The following is a 19,397-nucleotide window of genomic DNA, read 5'->3' on the forward strand; positions in this document are numbered from 1 at the left end:
ATTTGCTGTGCATGCATCTTTAAACTCTCCCAGTTTTTCAAAGTGTATTAAACGACCTGTTTCAATGTCTGCGATAAACAGTTCCAGCTTATTTTCAAATGCAAACACAGCTTGTTGAAGCGATAAAACTGTATTACCAACGCCTTGCATTTTCACATTGAGCTGGTTCAGATGTTCAGTCATATCTACAAGATAGAAGAACTTCAGGAGCCACTCAGTGTTGGACAACTCAGGATGGTCAACGTTTTTCATTTCAAGAAAAGTTCGTATTTCACTCAGACAAGCTGCGAAACGGCTGAGCACCTTCCCTCTTGACAGCCAGCGCACGTTGCTGTGCAGAAGCAGACCAGGATAATTATTCCCAACTTCATCCAGGAGTGTTTTAAACTGGCGATCATTTAAAGCACGGGCAACAATAAAGTTGACCACCTGAATGACAAGTGACATCACCTCACCAAGCTGCTCACCAAACATCTGAGCACAAAGTGCCTCCTGATGTAGGATGCAGTGAAAACTAAGGATAGGTCTTTTTTCATGTTCACGAAGAAGCGCTACAAATCCTTTGTTTTTTCCTACCATGCTTGGAGCACCATCAGTACACACTGAAATAAGTTTATGCATTGGTAGATTTTTTTCTTTAGTGAACTCAGTGAATGACTTGAACAAATCATCCCCTCTTGTTGTCCCTTTCAGAGGCAAAACAGCAAGACTTTCCTCATGTAACGTGTCACCGACAGCATACCTTGCAATGATGCTGAACTGAGATATATGGCTTACGTCAGTTGATTCATCCAAAGCAAGAGAAAAGAACAGAGCTGTATTTATGTCCTTCACTTGGGATGCCTCAATCTGATTTGCCATCATGATGGCACGGTCATGAACTGTTCTTGCTGACAGAGGCATGTCTTTTATCTGTTTGATAATCTTGGCTTTATCCGGAAAATCATCAAAAAGTTCATTGGCAACATCAAGCATAAATGTTTTGGCATACTCCCCATCTGTGAATGGTTTTCCGTTTCTGACAATTGCCAAAGCACCAACAAAGCTAGCCGAATTTAAGTCACCTTGTTGGGTCCAAACTCGAAGTTGCTGCTGACTAGCTTGCACTTTGCACAGCAGCTCTTGACAGGCTTTCTTCCTGCTGTCCCCTGCAGGATATTTCGATGCAAATGAAGCATGGCGTGTGTCAAAGTGGCGCTTTATATTTGACCGCTTCATGGATGCAATTTTATCATTGCATATAAGACAAACTGGTGAACCTGCTCTCTCCACAAAGGCAAATTCGTCTGTCCACTCCTGCTGAAAAGTACGATACTCCTCATCCTTCTTTCTTTTAGCCATCTTCTTCAATAAAGGGCAGTACTGTGGGGTGAAAAGAAGGCTCTGAGTCATTATTTCTTTAATTTGTGGATTTGTCTGCAAGCAGGGCCAATTCCAGGTTTCTTTTGGTCCTTGTGCTATAGAACTTTAGTAGACCTCTAGAAGAGCTGTCTTCTTTTCGTCACGGGTTAGTCGGGTGCACAGTGGTCTATACAGCACAGCCCGCACAGTGGTCTATACAGCACAGGCCGCACAGCGGTATATCCAGCACAGCCCGCACAGTGGTCTATACAGCACAGCCCGCACAGTGGTCTATCCAGCACAGCCCGCACAGTGGTCTATACAGCACAGCCGGATGGATAGACCACTGTGCGGGCTGTGCGGTATATACATACCACTGTGCGGGCTGTAAAATAAAGAGGAGAAATCACGCTGCAGCCGATCACAGCTATGGGCCCCAGGGGCCCGAGCTCCTGCTGCACTGTGCCCCCGTACCTGTCCCTGGTGGTCGATGTAGTAGAAGTACTCCTTGGTTTAGGGGTCGGGGTTCTGGCCCTGGACATAATGAAGGCTCCTGCGGGGGCCCCTGAGGGCCGGGGACAGGCGGCAGAGTCGGAGCCGCAGTGCGTGACAGGACATGGCTAGGACGGCCGCGGGTCACTATGGAAACAGGTGCTGCCGCTTCCGGGCACCGCCGGAAACATGGGAACTGAAGAAAGCATCCGCACGCGATGCTTGTGTAGTGGGCATGTCAGGGGCGTGGCGGCGGATACAGAGAGCCACCCCCTGCTATGGATGGGAGGAGCCGCTCTGCAGCGTCACTGAGCCTGCGCACTGCTGCTTATCTATAGATAGAAGTAAGTGACGGAAGTGTGCGGGAGCAGGAGGCGGACATAGTGCGGTGACCAGGGGCGTCTGACTTGCCGGCCCCGGGCCCCCTGTCTGCGAGCCAGATACGGCCATCAAAAGAGCCATATCTGGCTCGCGAGCCATAGGTTCCCGACCCCTGAGCTAGAGCATGCTCCGATAAGTGCTGCTTAGCTGCTGTTAAGTCTCTCACAGGGTCTTTTTAATGGCCCAGTTGTGTGGTGTAGTCATTCAAGTGTCTGCTAGCCTGCTAGCCCCACCACAACAATGCAGCAATTGAAGGTCCCCATGGTTGCCATGTTGGTGCTCCTATAAGGCTGGAGTCACACTAGCGTATTGCATTCTATGCAAGAGCATCAGATGCGATATGCTAAGGACCCTCGGCTCCTGCTCTGCTGCGAGCAGGAGCCGAGTGTCATACATCTGTGCTCCGAGCCTCTCGTACAGAGCGTTTCAGAGCACAGCTGCGGAGGAGGCGGAGAAGCTAATTTCTCCATCTCCTCCATTGCCGGGGTCAGTGTATAATGTACATCACTCGGATGATATCCGAGTGATGTGCGTTGTCTCACTCGCACCCATAGGCTTATATGGGTGCGAGTGAGCCGAGACTCGGCCGGTGACAATCGCAACATGCTGCGATTTCACTCGCACACTGAAAACGGCCGAGGAAAGAAAACGGTGATGTCAGCTGCCCCATAGAGGAATACTGGTCCGAGTGCTATGTGATTTTTTTTTTTATTGCATAGCACTCGTCAGTAGTATACGGTCGTGTGACTCCGTCCTAAAAGTAAGTCTACGACTTGGCTTGGCAGGAGTTCAGTGATGAATACTGTGGCATTGCAGTACATAGAACAATTTATCAAATGATGGCAGATTCAAGTCCCCTAGTGGTTAATAACCCCCTTTTTTCCCATTCCAAATATAAATAAATAAAATATGTTTAGCATTGTTGTTTCTGGAAAAATCTGATGTATCAAAATATAAAATTATTCAAACTGTGCGTTATATACCGAAGAAAACCCTGAAATGCCAGAATTTGTCTTTTTTGGCTCTACACTTCCTTTTAAAATGCAATAAAATTGGATAAAAATGTCATACATATTCCCCAAGTATCAATAAAAATGTTGGCTCGCTAGGCAAATACACAGCTCTGTTGATGGATAAATAAAAAAGTTACAGGTCTCATAAAAATGCAACATTAACCAAACTCTTTTTAAAATGTTCTGTTTTATTTTAAATTATTAATATTAATACCAATAATAATACTAATATTAAGAATAATAATAATGATATATACAGTGGGTACGGAAAGTATTCAGACCCCTTTAAATTTTTCACTCTTTATTTCATTGCAGCCATTTGGTAAATTCAAAAAAGCTCATTTTTTTTCACATTAATGTACACTCTGCAGAAATTTCTGCATAATTTAAAAGAAAAACTGAAATATCACATGGTCATAAGTATTCATTGACTCTTTGCTCAGATACTCATATTTAAGTCACAGGCTGTCCATTTCCTTGTGATCATCCTTGAGATGGTTCTACTCCTTCATTGGAGTCTGGTTTTGTTTAATTAAGCTGTTAGGACTTGATTTGGAAAGGCACACGCCTGTCTACATAAGACCTCACAGCTCACAGTGCATGTCAGACCAAATGAGAATCATAAGGTCAAATGAACTAGCCAGGGAGCTAAGAGACAGAATTGTGGCAAGGCACAGTTCTGGCCAAGGTTACAACAGAATTTCTGCAGTACTCAAGGTTCCTAAGAGCACAGTGGCCTCCATAATCCTTAAATGGAAGAAGTTTGGGACCACCAGAAGTCTTCCTAAACTTGGCCATCCAATCAAACTGAGCAATCGTGGGAGAAGAGCCTTGGTGACAGAGGTAAAGAAGAACCCCAAGATCACTGTGGCTGAGCTCCAGAGATGCAGTAGGGAGATGGGAGAAAGTTCTACAATGTCAACTATCATTGCAGCCCTCCACCAGTCGGGCCTTTAGGGCAGAGTGGCCAGACGGAAGCCTTGCTAAAAAACACATGAAGGACTCCCAGACTATGAGAAATCAGATTCTATGGTCTGATGAGATGAAGATAGACCTTTTTGGTGATAACTCTAAGCAGTATGTGTGGAGAAAACCAGGCACTGCCCATCACCTGACCAATACAATCCCAACAGTGAAACATGGTGATGGAAGCATCATGCTATGGGGGTGTTTTTCAACTGCAGGGACAGGACAACTGGTTGTCATTGAAGGAAACATGAATGTGGCCAAGTACAGATATATCCTGGATGAAAACTTCTTCCAGAGTGCTCTGGACCTCAGACTTGGCCAAAGGTTCCCCTTCCAACAACACAATGTTGCTTCAGAACAACTCTATGACCATTCTTGACTGGCCCAGCCAGAGCCCTGACCTAAAACGAACTGAGCATCTCTGGAGAGACCTGAAAATGGCTGTCCACCAAAGTTCACCATTCAACCTAATGGAACTGGAGAGGATCTGCAAGGAAGAATGGCAGAGAATCCCCAAATCCTGGTGTGAAAAACTTTTTGCATCATTCTCAAGAAGACTCATGGTTCTACTAGCTCAAAAGGTGCTTCTACTCAATACTGAGCATAGGGTCTGAATACTTTTGACCATGTGATATTTCAGTTTTTCTTTTTTAATAAATTTGCAAAAATTACTACATTTTCAGTCAAGATGGGGTGCAGAGTGTACATTAATGAGAAAAAAATGAACTTTTTTGAATTTACCAAATTCACCAAAGAGTGAAAAATGTAAAGGGTATGAATACTTTCTGTACCCATTATATATACAGTACAGACCAAAAGTTTGGACACACCTTCTCATTTAAAGATTTTTCTGTGTTTTCATGGCTATGAAAATTGTACATTCACACTGAAGGCATCAAAACTATGACTTAACACACGTGGAATTATATACTTAACAAAAATGTGTGAAACAACTGAAGTTATGTCTTATATTCTAGGTTCTTCAAAGTAGCCACCTTTTGCTTTGATGACTGCTTTACACACTCTTGGCATTCTCTTGATGAGCTTCAAGAGATAGTCACCGGAAATGGTCATCCAACAATCTTGAAGGAGTTCCCAGAGATGCTTAGCACTTGTTGGCCCTTTTGCCTTCACTCTGCGGTTCAGCTCACCCCAAACCATCTTGATTGGGTTCAGGTCTGGTAACTGTGGAGGCCAGGTCATCTGGCGTAGCAACCCATCACTCTCCTTCTTGGTCAATAGCCCTTACACAGCCTAGAGGTGGGCTTGGGGTCATTGTCCTGTTGAAAAAAAAGGATGGTCCAACTAAATGCAAAACTGGATGAAATAGCATGCTGCAAGATGCTGTGGTAGCAATGCTGATTCAGTATGCCTTGAATTTTGAATAACTCTCCAACATTGTCACCAGCAAAGCACCCCCACACCATCACACCTCCTCCTCCTTGCTTCATGGTGGGAACCAGGCAAGTAGAGTCAATCCGTTCACCTTTTCTGAGTCGCACAAAGACACGGTGGTTGGAACCAAAGATCTCAAATTTGGACTCATCAGACCAAAGCATAGATTTCCACTGATCTAATGTCCATTCCTTGTGATCTTTATCCCAAACAAGTCTCTTCTGCTTGTTGCCTGTCCTTAGCATTGGTTTCCTAGCAGTTATTTTGCCATGAAGGCCTGGTGCACAAAGTCTCCTCTTAACTGTTGTTGTAGAGATGTGTCTGCTGGTAGAACTCTGTGTGGCATTGACACTAATCTGAGCTGCTGTTAACCTGCGATTTCTGAGGCTGGTGATTCGGATAAACTTATCCTTAGAAGCAGAGGTGACTCTTGGTCTTCCTTTCCTGGGGCGGTCCTCATGTGAGCCAGTTTCTTTGTAGTGCTTGATGGTTTTTGCCACTGCACTTGGGGACACTTTCAAAGTTTCAAAGTTTTCCCAATTTTTCAGACTAACAGACCTTCATTTCTTAAAGTAATGATGGCCACTTGTTTTTCTTTACTTAGCTGCTTTTTTCTTGCCATAATACAAATTCTAACAATCTATTCAGTAGAACTATCAGCTGTCTATGCACCAGACGTCTGCACAACACAACTGATGGTCCCAACACCATTCATAAGGCAAGAAATCCCACTTATTAAACCTGACAGGGCACACCTGTGAAGTGAAAACCATTCCCGGTGACTACCTCTTGAAGCTCATCAAGAGAATGCCAAGAGTGTGCAAAGCAGTCATCAAAGCAAGAAGAAACAAGAATATAAGACATAATTTCAGTTGTTTCATACTTTTTTGTTAAGTATATAATTCCACATGTTTTAATTCATAGTTTTGATACCTTCAGTGTGAATGTACAATTTTCAGTCATGAAAATACAGAAAAATCTTTAAATGAGAAGGTGTGTCCAAACTTTTGGTCTGTACTGTATATATTGATACAGTCGGTGAAAGAAGTATTGAAAATGTCACCAATTCTCTATGTAAATATACATCTAAGGGTGCTATTGACATGAAATTTTCACTAGATATTGCTAACAACTAGTGATGCACGAGTGTAATCGCGCGGGTGATCGCCGAGTATTTCTTAGTGCTCGGAGATTTAGTTTTCATCCCTCAGCTGCATGATTTATGGCTGCTGGACAGCGTGAATGCATGTGGGAATTCCCTAACAAACAGGCATTCCTCACATGTATTCAGCCTGTCTAGCAGTTGTAAATCATGCAGCTGCAGCAATGAAAGCTAAATCTCCGAGCACTAACAAATACTCGAAGACCACCCGAGCGTGCTCGGGAAAACCCGAGTAACGAGTATACTTGCTCATCACTACTAAAAACTTATCCAATCCACACAGGTAAAGACAAGGAGGGAAAATCAAAAACTCAAGAATGGAATATCGTCCGGTTGTGAAGGGCCTACATGTCTTTTCTGATCTCAAATATTCAAAAATGTTGTGTATCAATAAATGTAAGAGGAACTTTAGAAATTGTACAGTAGCAAGTGAAGAATATGGTGTGGCTGAAGAAGACTGGATGATAAGTATCTTTTGATTGCTGTGTCCGCCAGTGATATGATACTTACTGCCTATCCGTCTTGATTCTGGGAAAACCACTTTAAATAAAACACATCCTACTGTGCATGATAATCGGCATATCTGGGCAAATAGCCTGAGGATCTTTATTCTGCCTCTTCTATCTTTGTGTAGGCTGAGAAATCCATATGAGTGTCCATTCAATGGGAGTAGAAGACAAGACTGTGCATGCAAACATGACTATCTTGCAGCTGGACTCACTGTATTCAACAAAATAAGGCTTGATATTATCTCAATGCAAATCAAAAGTAAGTTTCTACAAATATATATATATATATATATATATATATATATATATATATATAATAGGAAAACAAGGAAAGAGAAAGTCTTCCAGCCTAACGTTACTTGTTCCTGTGCTTTTCGGTGCTCGAATGACAGTTCTGCCATGACACATCAGTATAGACAAAATAAAATAATATCTGGTTCTGACAAACAAGCAATCTTCTTTATTCACATGGATATAACACAGAGTACATATAGTAAAAGTTCATGTTAGGATAGTGCTACCATCACGCTAGTGTCGATACCAATAGTGAAATTGTAGCTCTATCCTAACATGAAGTTTTATTACAGTATATTTCCTCTGTGTTATATCCATGTGAATAAAGAAGATTGCTTATTTGTCACAGCTGGATAGCGCTTCTTTATTTTGATGATAGGTAAATGTTTGACTCGCACAAGTAAAGCGGAACTTCTCAACTTCAGTTTGAAAGAAAATCTAACAAGCCATAGCCTACTAAAGCTAGTAATGTAAATGAGCATACTAGTGTCAGCTCAAAGATCTGGCTGGATTCTACCTTAAAGGAGTTGTCCACTACTAGGACAACCCCTTCTCATTTGGAATGTTGCTCACTTCCCGCGCTTGTATTGTTCCAGCAGTGTCGGCACTCGCGTTCCCAGAGTTCATGTGAGAGCTGCGGCTGGCTAATCACTTTCTCTTGATTACTTATACATTTGAAGGCAGAGAGAGTGATGCCAGTACTGATTGAGAGCAGGGTTCACATGACGTAACAAAATCACTTGAGCCCCCAAAACGTTTGTGCTGACAATGATGTCATCGTGGGAAGTGAATATAAATGTTTTTATTTTAATGAGGCAAATATTCAGGATGAGAAGGGGTTGTTCTAACAGTCTACAACCTCTTACTTTAAATTAATTATATGACTTATAAGAGTATTTTAGTAATTGTGTTAAACAACTTTTTAGCTACAGATCTTCTCTATGCCCGTACACTGAATGGGAGAGCAGTTCCATTTGCCACAGCAGGTGATTGTTACAGTGCCGCCAAGTGTCCACAGGTAAGTATATGTGTTGTGTGATTAAATTACTGCAATCATCATGTCATAATTAGCTACATGTGAAAAGTCAACATTTTTATTTTCTGCCATAGGGGCAGTTTAGCATTAATCTTTCAGGAACCAATTTTCGAGTATCAGACTCTGTCAAATGGATTGCTCAAGGGAATTATGCAAGTGTCAATGTTCACAGGTCACAGGTAAGCTACTGTATATGTATTAGCAATGTCTAAAAAGAACAATTATTGTAAGCGCAGAGCATCATAAAACACTTGAATATGTTCTTAGAAAAAAATCCCAATTGTGATTTGATGATATTCGTGCCAGAATCAAAGTGTTACTTTTTAGTTTATATTAAATGGCAAATGTCATAACATTAAAAAGAAAAATGCTACAACTTTGAAAACACTTGTGTGCTTGATAACCAAAGTCAATATATAAGTTTTCTGATTTATGTATTATGACTAGTGTTGAGCGATACCTTCCGATATCGGAAAGTATCGGTATCGGATTGGATCGGCCGATATTCAAAAAATATCGGATATCACCGATACCGATACCCGATCCCAATGCAAGTCAATGGGACCAAAATATCGGAATTAAAATAAACCCTTTCTTTCCTTGTAGGTTCATTCTACATGAAGGAAAACAACTAAGAATAATGCAGGATGTATTTGGGGAGGTGGCGGAGACATTAAAGTCATAGAGGTTTAGCCCAATCAAATAGAATAGCATGTTTTTTTGTTTTTTTTTAAAGACGTTCGGAGTGACAAAGATATTGACTATGTAAATATTTTTTTTATTTTGTCAGATATTGATGTTTCACTATTCCACGCCCTTCCCCTTCTTTTTTTTTACTTTTCCCACACTTTCATCTTCATCATCATCAGCATCTTTGACATCAACTTCTTCTTCACCTTATTCATCTTCTTCTTCATCTTCTACCTATTTTTTTTGTTATTACATTCTTCATATTCATTTTATTCAACTATTATTATTCTTCCTATTCTACATATTCATTTTATTCAACTATTATTATTATTCCTATTCTACTTCTTCATCATATTCTCATTTGTGACAGGCATTCCAGTAGTTGTTATCTATAAAAGTTTGAAGATTACACCTTCCGTTCTGCCAGTCACAAAAGTTACATTTGTCCGCGTTCAGTTTGGCCTGCAGCATCAGGCTTTATCCAGGGGCACCACGAGGAGGAACGGACTCACCCCCATACACTGCTTAGTCTTCTTCTGCATATAATTTAGATAATATCTTTTGCTCTGATATTAAGTGTTATGCTTAATGTTCTTCTGCTCTTTGTTCTGCAGCCTCTTGTTCTTCTGCTTCTCGGTCTTCCATGTCGTCGTCTCCAGGGTCGTCGTCTCCAGGGTCGTCGTCTACGCCGTCGTCGTCTCCTTCGTCGTCGTCGTCATCGGGGTGGTCTTCCGGGTCGTCGACTTTAGGGTCTTCAACTTGGAAATGTAGCAGAAGGTACAAGAAGGCTGAGAAAATGCCAAGAACCAGCTGATGGAACTGGAACTCGGATGGCTACCCGAAGGTTCAAGAGCCTATGGAACTACCGAGGACCAGCTGACGTTACTGGAACCCGGTTACTAAGCAGGAGGTACCCGTGCTAAAAAGCACTACCAAGGACCGCCTGACGTTGGCGGAACTCGGATACCCAGAAGGAGGCACCTAAGCCAAAGGCTCTGCCCGGAACCAGCTGACGTTACTGGAACCAGGATGGGGAGCAGAAGGTACAAGAGCAAAAGACACTGCCGAGAACCAGCTGACGGTACTGGAACCCGGATGGGTAGCCGAAGGTCCAAGAGCCAATGGAACTACTGAGGACCAGCTAACGTTACTGGAACCCGGTTACTAAGCAGGAGGTACCCGTGCCTGAAAGCACTACCAAGGACCACCTGACGTTGGTGGAACTTGGATACCCAGAAGCAGGCACCTAAGCCAAAGGCTCTGTCCGGAACCAGCTGACGGTACTGGAACCAGGATGGGGAGCAGAAGGTACAAGAGCAAAAGACACTGCCGAGAACCAGCTGACGGTGCTGGAACCAGGTGGTGGACCCGAAGGTCCACAGGAGAGGAGAGAACAGCTAGGCCGCGAGGCAGCCGCAGTTACCGAACCCCAACAGTCGTACAGGGGGAGCTTGGCCTACTGGCACTACAGAACCAGCCTTGACTACCAATTCACGCAGCCCACATAGGAAGCTCCTAAACTGGAGGCACCCTGGAGTTGGCTAACTCGACCGCAACACGACGGGGCAACGCATAGGTGTCTCAGTGAGTTTGACAGTACCCGGAAACAGCTGACGGTGCTGGAACCAGGCTGGGCACGAGGGAGTACCCGTGACAAAAACACTGCCGAGAACCAGCTGGCGGTGCTGGAACCCGGATGCGTCGCCCCAGTGTGCAAGAGCCAATGGCACGACCGAGGACCAGCTGACGGTGCTGGAACCCGGTTACTAAGCTGTAGGTGCTTGCGCTTAAAAGCACTACCAAGGACCGCCTGGCGTTGGCGGAACTCGGATACCCAGGAGGAGGCACCTAAGCCAAAGGCTCGGCCCGGAACCAGCTGACGGTGCTGGAACCAGGTGGTGGAACTGAATGTCCACAGGAGAGGAGAGAGCAGCTAGGCCACGAGGCAGCCGCAGTTACCGGACCCCAACAGTCCTACAGGGGGAGCTTGGCCTACTGGCACTACAGAACCAGCCTTGACTACCAATTCACGCAGCCCACATAGTAAGCTCCTAAACTGGAGGCACCCTGGAGTTGGCTAACTCGACCGCAACACGACGGGGCAACGCATAGGTGTCTCAGTGAGTTTGACTGTACCCGGAAACAGCTGACGGTGCTGGAACCAGGCTGGGCACGAGGGAGTACCCGTGACAAAAACACTGCCGAGAACCAGCTGGCGGTGCTGGAACCCGGATGCGTCGCCCCAGTGTGCAAGAGCCAATGGCACGACCGAGGACCAGCTGACGGTGCTGGAACCCAGTTACTAAGCTGTAGGTGCTTGCGCTTAAAAGCACTACCAAGGACCGCCTGGCGTTGGCGGAACTCGGATACCCAGGAGGAGGCACCTAAGCCAAAGGCTCGGCCCGGAACCAGCTGACGGTGCTGGAACCAGGTGGTGGAATCGAATGTCCACAGGAGAGGAGAGAACAGCTAGGCCGCGAGGCAGCCGCAGTTACCGAACCCCAACAGTCCTACAGGGGGAGCTTGGCCTACTGGCACTACAGAACCAGCCTTGACTACCAATTCACGCAGCCCACATAGGAAGCTCCTAAACTGGAGGCACCCTGGAGTTGGCTAACTCGACCGCAACACGACGGGGCAACGCATAGGTGTCTCAATGAGTTTGACAGTACCCGGAAACAGCTGACGGTGCTGGAACCAGGCTGGGCACGAGGGAGTACCCGTGACAAAAACACTGCCGAGAACCAGCTGGCGGTGCTGGAACCCGGATGCGTCGCCCCAGTGTGCAAGAGCCAATGGCACGACCGAGGACCAGCTGACGGTGCTGGAACCCAGTTACTAAGCTGTAGGTGCCTGCGCTTAAAAGCAATACCAAGGACCGCCTGGCGTTGGCGGAACTCGGATACCCAGGAGGAGGCACCTAAGCCAAAGGCTCGGCCCGGAACCAGCTGACAGTGCTGGAACCAGGTGGTGGAACCGAATGTCCACAGGAGAGGAGAGAACAGCTAGGCCGCGAGGCAGCCGCAGTTACCGAACCCCAACAGTCCTACAGGGGGAGCTTGGCCTACTGGCACTACAGAACCAGCCTTGACTACCAATTCACGCAGCCCACATAGGAAGCTCCTAAACTGGAGGCACCCTGGAGTTGGCTAACTCGACCGCAACACGACGGGGCAACGCATAGGTGTCTCAGTGAGTTTGACAGTACCCGGAAACAGCTGACGGTGCTGGAACCAGGCTGGGCACGAGGGAGTACCCGTGACAAAAACACTGCCGAGAACCAGCTGGCGGTGCTGGAACCCGGATGCATCGCCCCAGTGTGCAAGAGCCAATGGCACGACCGAGGACCAGCTGACGGTGCTGGAACCCGGTTACTAAGCTGTAGGTGCCTGCGCTTAAAAGCACTACCAAGGACCGCCTGACGTTGGCGGAACTCGGATACCCAGGAGGAGGCACCGAAGCCAAAGGCTCGGCCTGGAACCAGCTGACGGTGCTGGAACCAGGTGGTGGACCCGAAGGTCCACAGGAGAGGAGAGAACAGCTAGGCCGCGAGGCAGTCGCAGTTACCGAACCCCAACAGTCCTACAGGGGGAGCTTGGCCTACTTGCACTACAGAACCAGCCTTGACTACCAATTCATGCAGCCCACATAGGAAGCTCCTAAACTGGAGGCACCCTGGAGTTGGCTAACCCGACCGCAACACGACGGGGCAAGCATAGGTGTCTCAGTGAGCTTGACACTACCCGGAAACAGCTGACGGTGCTGGAACCAGGCTGGGCACGAGGGAGTACCCGTGACAAAAACACTGCCGAGAACCAGCTGGCGGTGCTGGAACCCGGATGCGTCGCCCCAGTGTGCAAGAGCCAATGGCACGACCGAGGACCAGCTGACGGTGCTGGAACCCGGTTACTAAGCTGTAGGTGCCTGCGCTTAAAAGCACTACCAAGGACCGCCTGACGTTGGCGGAACTCGGATACCCAGGAGGAGGCACCTAAGCCAAAGGCTCGGCCCGGAACCAGCTGACGGTGCTGGAACCAGGTGGTGGACCCGAAGGTCCACAGGAGAGGAGAGAACAGCTAGGCCGCGAGGCAGCCGCAGTTACCGAACCCCAACAGTCCTACAGGGGGAGCTTGGCCTACTGGCACTACAGAACCAGCCTTGACTACCAATTCACGCAGCCCACATAGGAAGCTCCTAAACTGGAGGCACCCTGGAGTTGGCTAACCCGACCGCAACACGACGGGGCAAGCATAGGCGTCTCAGTGAGCTTGACACTACCCGGAAACAGCTGACGGTGCTGGAACCAGGCTGGGCACGAGGGAGTACCCGTGACAAAAACACTGTCGAGAACCAGCTGGCGGTGCTGGAACCCGGATGCGTTGCCTATTAAAGATTGTCTTCCTAGAGCCCCAAGTAGCGGTGTTGGAGCAAAGGGTAAGCAGGGGGAGCAGAGTGTAGGCCGAAGCCTGCAGTAGAGGCAGCTTTGTGTCTGCGTTGCGTTTGCATGACACTTTGCCGGCTACACAGTGGGGGAACAGCTGGCGTTGCTGAACCCCACTGACACAATGGCGGGTGTTTTTCTCTGTGCAGCTAGCAATTCCGGGCAAAAACTAGCGGTGTTAGAGCCCAGGGGCACAGGAGGAGGAGAGAAGCAGAGTGTAGGCCGAAGCCTAGTTGAACCAATTTCAAAGGAAACCTTTAACCCCTCCCTCAGGTGTTACAAAGTACAAGAGACACACCTTGTGCAGTATTAATGCTGCACAAGTGTTATGTTTGCTAATGACAGGTGTTATGAAGGCAATCCAGAAACACAGTGTGCTTAGCGATCAGAGCGCACACAGTGATCTGACAAATACCCAAAAATACAAGAACGAGCTCTGAGACGTGGAAACTCTGTAGACTGCACACCTGATCCTATCCTAAACACAACTAAAAGCGGCTGTGGATTGCGCCTAACAACTACCTAGGCAACTCGGCACAGCCTAAGAAACTAGCTAGCCTGAAGATAGAAAAATAGGCCTGACTTGCCCCAGAGAAATTCCCCAAAGGAAAAGGCAGCCCCCCACATATAATGACTGTGAGTAAGATAAAAAGACAAAACGTAGGGATGAAATAGATTCAGCAAAGTGGGGCCCGATATTCTAGGACAGAGCGAGGACAGTAAAGCGAACTTTGCAGTCTACAAAAAACCCTAAAGCAAAACCACGCAAAGGGGGCAAAAAAAACCCACCGTGCCGAACTAACGGCACGGCGGTACACCCTTTGCGTCTCAGAGCTTCCAGCAAAACAAAAGACAAGCTGGACAGAAAAAAAAGCAACAAAAAAGCAAAAAGCACTTAGCTATACAGAGCAGCAGGTAACAGGAACAATCAGGAGAAGCTCAGATCCAACACTGAAACATTGACAAGGAGCAAGGATAGCAGCATCAGGCGGAGTTAAGTAATGAAGCAGTTAACGAGCTCACCAGAACACCTGAGGGAGGAAGCTCAAAAGCTGCAGTACCACTTGTGACCACAGGAGTGAATTCAGCCACAGAATTCACAACAGTACCCCCCCTTGAGGAGGGGTCACCGAACCCTCACCAGAGCCCCCAGGCCGACCAGGATGAGCCGCATGAAAGGCACGAACAAGATCGGAAGCATGAACATCAGAGGCAAAAACCCAGGAATTATCTTCCTGAGCATAACCCTTCCATTTAACCAGATACTGGAGTTTCCGTCTAGAAACACGAGAATCCAAAATCTTCTCCACAATATACTCCAATTCCCCCTCCACCAAAACCGGGGCAAGAGGCTCAACAGATGGAACCATAGGTGCCACGTATCTCCGCAACAACGACCTATGGAATACATTATGTATGGAAAAGGAGTCTGGGAGGGTCAAACGAAAAGACACAGGATTGAGAACCTCAGAAATCCTATACGGACCAATAAAACGAGGTTTAAATTTAGGAGAGGAAACCTTCATAGGAATATGACGAGAAGATAACCAAACCAGATCCCCAACACGAAGTCGGGGACCCACACGGCGTCTGCGATTAGCGAAAAGTTGAGCTTTCTCCTGGGACAAGATCAAATTGTCCACTACCTGAGTCCAGATCTGCTGCAACCTATCCACCACAGAATCCACACCAGGACAGTCCGAAGACTCAACCTGTCCTGAAGAGAAACGAGGATGGAACCCAGAATTGCAAAAAAATGGAGAAACCAAGGTAGCCGAGCTGGCCCGATTATTAAGGGCGAACTCAGCCAACGGCAAAAAGGACACCCAATCATCCTGGTCTGCAGAAACAAAACATCTCAGATATGTTTCCAAGGTCTGATTGGTTCGTTCGGTCTGGCCATTAGTCTGAGGATGGAAAGCCGAGGAAAAGGATAGGTCAATGCCCATGCTACCACAAAAGGCTCGCCAAAACCTTGAAACAAACTGGGAACCTCTGTCAGAAACAATATTCTCAGGAATGCCATGCAACCGAACCACATGCTGAAAGAACAAAGGTACCAAATCAGAGGAGGAAGGCAATTTAGCCAAGGGCACCAGATGGACCATTTTAGAAAAGCGATCACAGACCACCCAAATGACTGACATCTTTTGAGAAACGGGAAGGTCAGAAATGAAATCCATCGAAATATGTGTCCAAGGCCTCTTTGGGACCGGCAAGGGCAAAAGCAACCCACTGGCACGAGAACAGCAGGGCTTAGCCCTAGCACAAATCCCACAGGACTGCACAAAAGTACGTACATCCCGTGACAGAGATGGCCACCAGAAGGATCTAGCCACTAACTCTCTGGTACCAAAGATTCCAGGATGACCAGCCAACACCGAACAATGAAGTTCAGAGATAAGTTTATTAGTCCACCTATCAGGGACGAACAGTTTCTCTGCTGGACAACGATCAGGTTTATTCGCCTGAAATTTTTGCAGCACCCGCCGCAAATCAGGGGAGATGGCAGACACAATGACTCCTTCCTTGAGGATACCCGCTGGCTCAGATAAACCCGGAGAGTCGGGCACAAAACTCCTAGACAGAGCATCCGCCTTCACATTTTTAGAGCCCGGAAGGTACGAAATCACAAAGTCGAAGCGGGCAAAAAATAACGACCAACGGGCCTGTCTAGGATTCAAGCGCTTGGCAGACTCGAGATAAGTCAAGTTCTTATGATCAGTCAATACCACCACGCGATGCTTAGCTCCTTCAAGCCAATGACGCCACTCCTCGAATGCCCACTTCATGGCCAGCAACTCTCGATTGCCCACATCATAATTACGCTCAGCGGGCGAAAACTTCCTGGAAAAGAAAGCACATGGTTTCATCACTGAGCAATCAGAACCTCTCTGTGACAAAACCGCCCCTGCTCCAATCTCAGAAGCATCAACCTCGACCTGGAACGGAAGAGAAACATCTGGCTGACACAACACAGGGGCAGAACAAAAACGACGCTTCAACTCCTGAAAAGCTTCCACAGCAGCAGAAGACCAATTAACCAAATCAGCACCCTTCTTGGTCAAATCGGTCAATGGTTTGGCAATGCTAGAAAAATTACAGATGAAGCGACGATAAAAATTAGCAAAGCCCAGGAACTTTTGCAGACTTTTCAGAGATGTCGGCTGAATCCAATCCTGGATGGCTTGGACCTTAACTGGATCCATCTCGATAGTAGAAGGGGTAAAGATGAACCCCAAAAATGAAACTTTCTGCACACCGAAGAGACACTTTAATCCCTTCACAAACAAAGAGTTAGCACGCAGGACCTGAAAAACCATTCTGACCTGCTTCACATGAGACTCCCAATCATCTGAGAAGATCAAAATGTCATCCAAGTAAACAATCAGGAATTTATCCAGATACTCACGGAAGATGTCATGCATAAAAGACTGAAACACAGATGGAGCATTGGCAAGTCCGAACGGCATCACTAGATACTCAAAATGACCCTCGGGCGTATTGAATGCAGTTTTCCATTCATCTCCTTGCCTGATTCTCACCAGATTATACGCACCACGAAGATCTATCTTAGTGAACCAACTAGCCCCCTTAATCCGAGCAAACAAGTCAGATAACAATGGCAAGGGATACTGAAATTTAACAGTGATCTTATTAAGAAGGCGGTAATCAATACACGGTCTCAGCGAACCATCCTTCTTGGCTACAAAGAAGAACCCTGCTCCCAGTGGTGATGACGATGGGCGAATATGTCCCTTCTCCAGGGATTCCTTCACATAACTGCGCATAGCGGCGTGTTCGGGCACGGATAAATTAAATAATCGACCTTTAGGGAATTTACTACCAGGAATCAAATTGATAGCACAATCACAATCCCTATGCGGAGGTAGAGCATCGGACTTGGGCTCTTCAAATACATCCTGATAATCAGACAAGAACTCTGGGACCTCAGAAGGGGTGGATGACGAAATCGACAAAAATGGAACATCACCATGTACCCCCTGACAACCCCAGCTGGATACCGACATGGAATTCCAATCCAATACTGGATTATGGGTTTGTAGCCATGGCAACCCCAACACGACCACATCATGCAGATTATGCAACACCAGAAAGCGAATAACTTCCTGATGTGCAGGAGCCATGCACATGGTCAGCTGGGCCCAGTATTGAGGTTTATTCTTGGCCAAAGGTGTAGCATCAATTCCTCTCAATGGAATAGGACACCGCAAAGGCTCCAAGAAAAACCCACAACGTTTAGCATAATCCAAATCCATCAGATTCAGGGCAGCGCCCGAATCCACAAACGCCATGACAGAAAACGACGACAAAGAGCATATCAAGGTAATGGACAGAAGGAATTTGGACTGTACAGTACCAATGACGGCAGACCTAGCGGACCGCTTAGTGCGCTTAGGACAATCAGAAATAGCATGAGTGGAATCACCACAGTAGAAACACAGACCATTCAGACGTCTGTATTCCTGCCGTTCAACTCTAGTCATAGTCCTATCGCACTGCATAGGCTCAGGTTTAACTTCAGGCAGTACCGCCAAATGGTGCACAGATTTACGCTCGCGCAAGCGTCGACCGATTTGAATGGCCAAAGACAAAGACTCATTCAAACCAGCAGGCATAGGAAATCCCACCATGACATCCTTAAGAGCCTCAGAGAAAAAAACCCTTTCTGAACAAAGCTGCCAGCGCAGATTCATTCCACTGAGTGAGTACTGACCATTTCCTAAATTTCTGACAATATACTTCTATATCATCCTGACCCTGGCACAAAGCCAGCAAATTTTTCTCAGCCTGATCCACTGAATTAGGCTCATCGTACAGCAATCCGAGCGCCAGGAAAAACGCATCGACACTACTCAATGCAGGGTCTCCTGGCGCAAGAGAAAATGCCCAGTCTTGAGGGTCGCCGCGCAAAAAAGAAACAATAATCAAAACCTGTTGAATAGGATTACCAGAAGAATGAGGTTTCAAGGCCAGAAATAGCTTACAATTATTTTTGAAACTTAGAAACTTAGTTCTATCTCCAAAAAACAAATCAGGAATAGGAATTCTTGGTTCTAACATAGATTTCTGATCAATAGTATCTTGAATTTTTTGTACATTTATAACGAGATTATCCATTGAAGAGCACAGACCCTGAATATCCATGTCCACACCTGTGTCCAGAATCACCCAAATGTCTAGGGGGAAAAAAAAGTGAACACAGAGCTGAGAAAAAAAAAAAAATGATGTCAGAACTTTTTCTTTCCCTCTATTGAGAATCATTAGTTAGGCTCCTTGTACTGTTATGTTTGCTAATGACAGGTGTTATGAAGGCAATCCAGAAACACAGTGTGCTTAGCGATCAGAGCGCACACAGTGATCTGACAAATACCCAAAAATACAAGAACGAGCTCTGAGACGTGGAAACTCTGTAGACTGCACACCTGATCCTATCCTAAACACAACTAAAAGCGGCTGTGGATTGCGCCTAACAACTACCTAGGCAACTCGGCACAGCCTAAGAAACTAGCTAGCCTGAAGATAGAAAAATAGGCCTGACTTGCCCCAGAGAAATTCCCCAAAGGAAAAGGCAGCCCCCCACATATAATGACTGTGAGTAAGATGAAAAGACAAAACGTAGGGATGAAATAGATTCAGCAAAGTGGGGCCC

The 19,397-nt window shown here is 46.4% G+C and overlaps 1 protein-coding gene across 1 annotated transcript in view; it reads left to right on the forward strand.

Annotated features, from left to right (window-relative positions):
• ADAMTS20 (ADAM metallopeptidase with thrombospondin type 1 motif 20) overlaps nt 1–19,397 on the forward strand; it is a 507,015-nt gene that overhangs the window by 463,486 nt on the left and 24,132 nt on the right. Inside the window, exons 36-38 of the mRNA XM_069764742.1 lie at nt 7,388–7,521; nt 8,483–8,574; nt 8,667–8,771. Coding sequence (XP_069620843.1) covers nt 7,388–7,521; nt 8,483–8,574; nt 8,667–8,771 — 331 coding nt within the window. The remainder of the gene's footprint in view (nt 1–7,387; nt 7,522–8,482; nt 8,575–8,666; nt 8,772–19,397) is intronic.

The sequence above is a fragment of the Ranitomeya imitator genome, chromosome 4, assembly GCF_032444005.1.
Source record: "Ranitomeya imitator isolate aRanImi1 chromosome 4, aRanImi1.pri, whole genome shotgun sequence".
Classification (NCBI taxonomy): domain Eukaryota; kingdom Metazoa; phylum Chordata; class Amphibia; order Anura; family Dendrobatidae; genus Ranitomeya; species Ranitomeya imitator.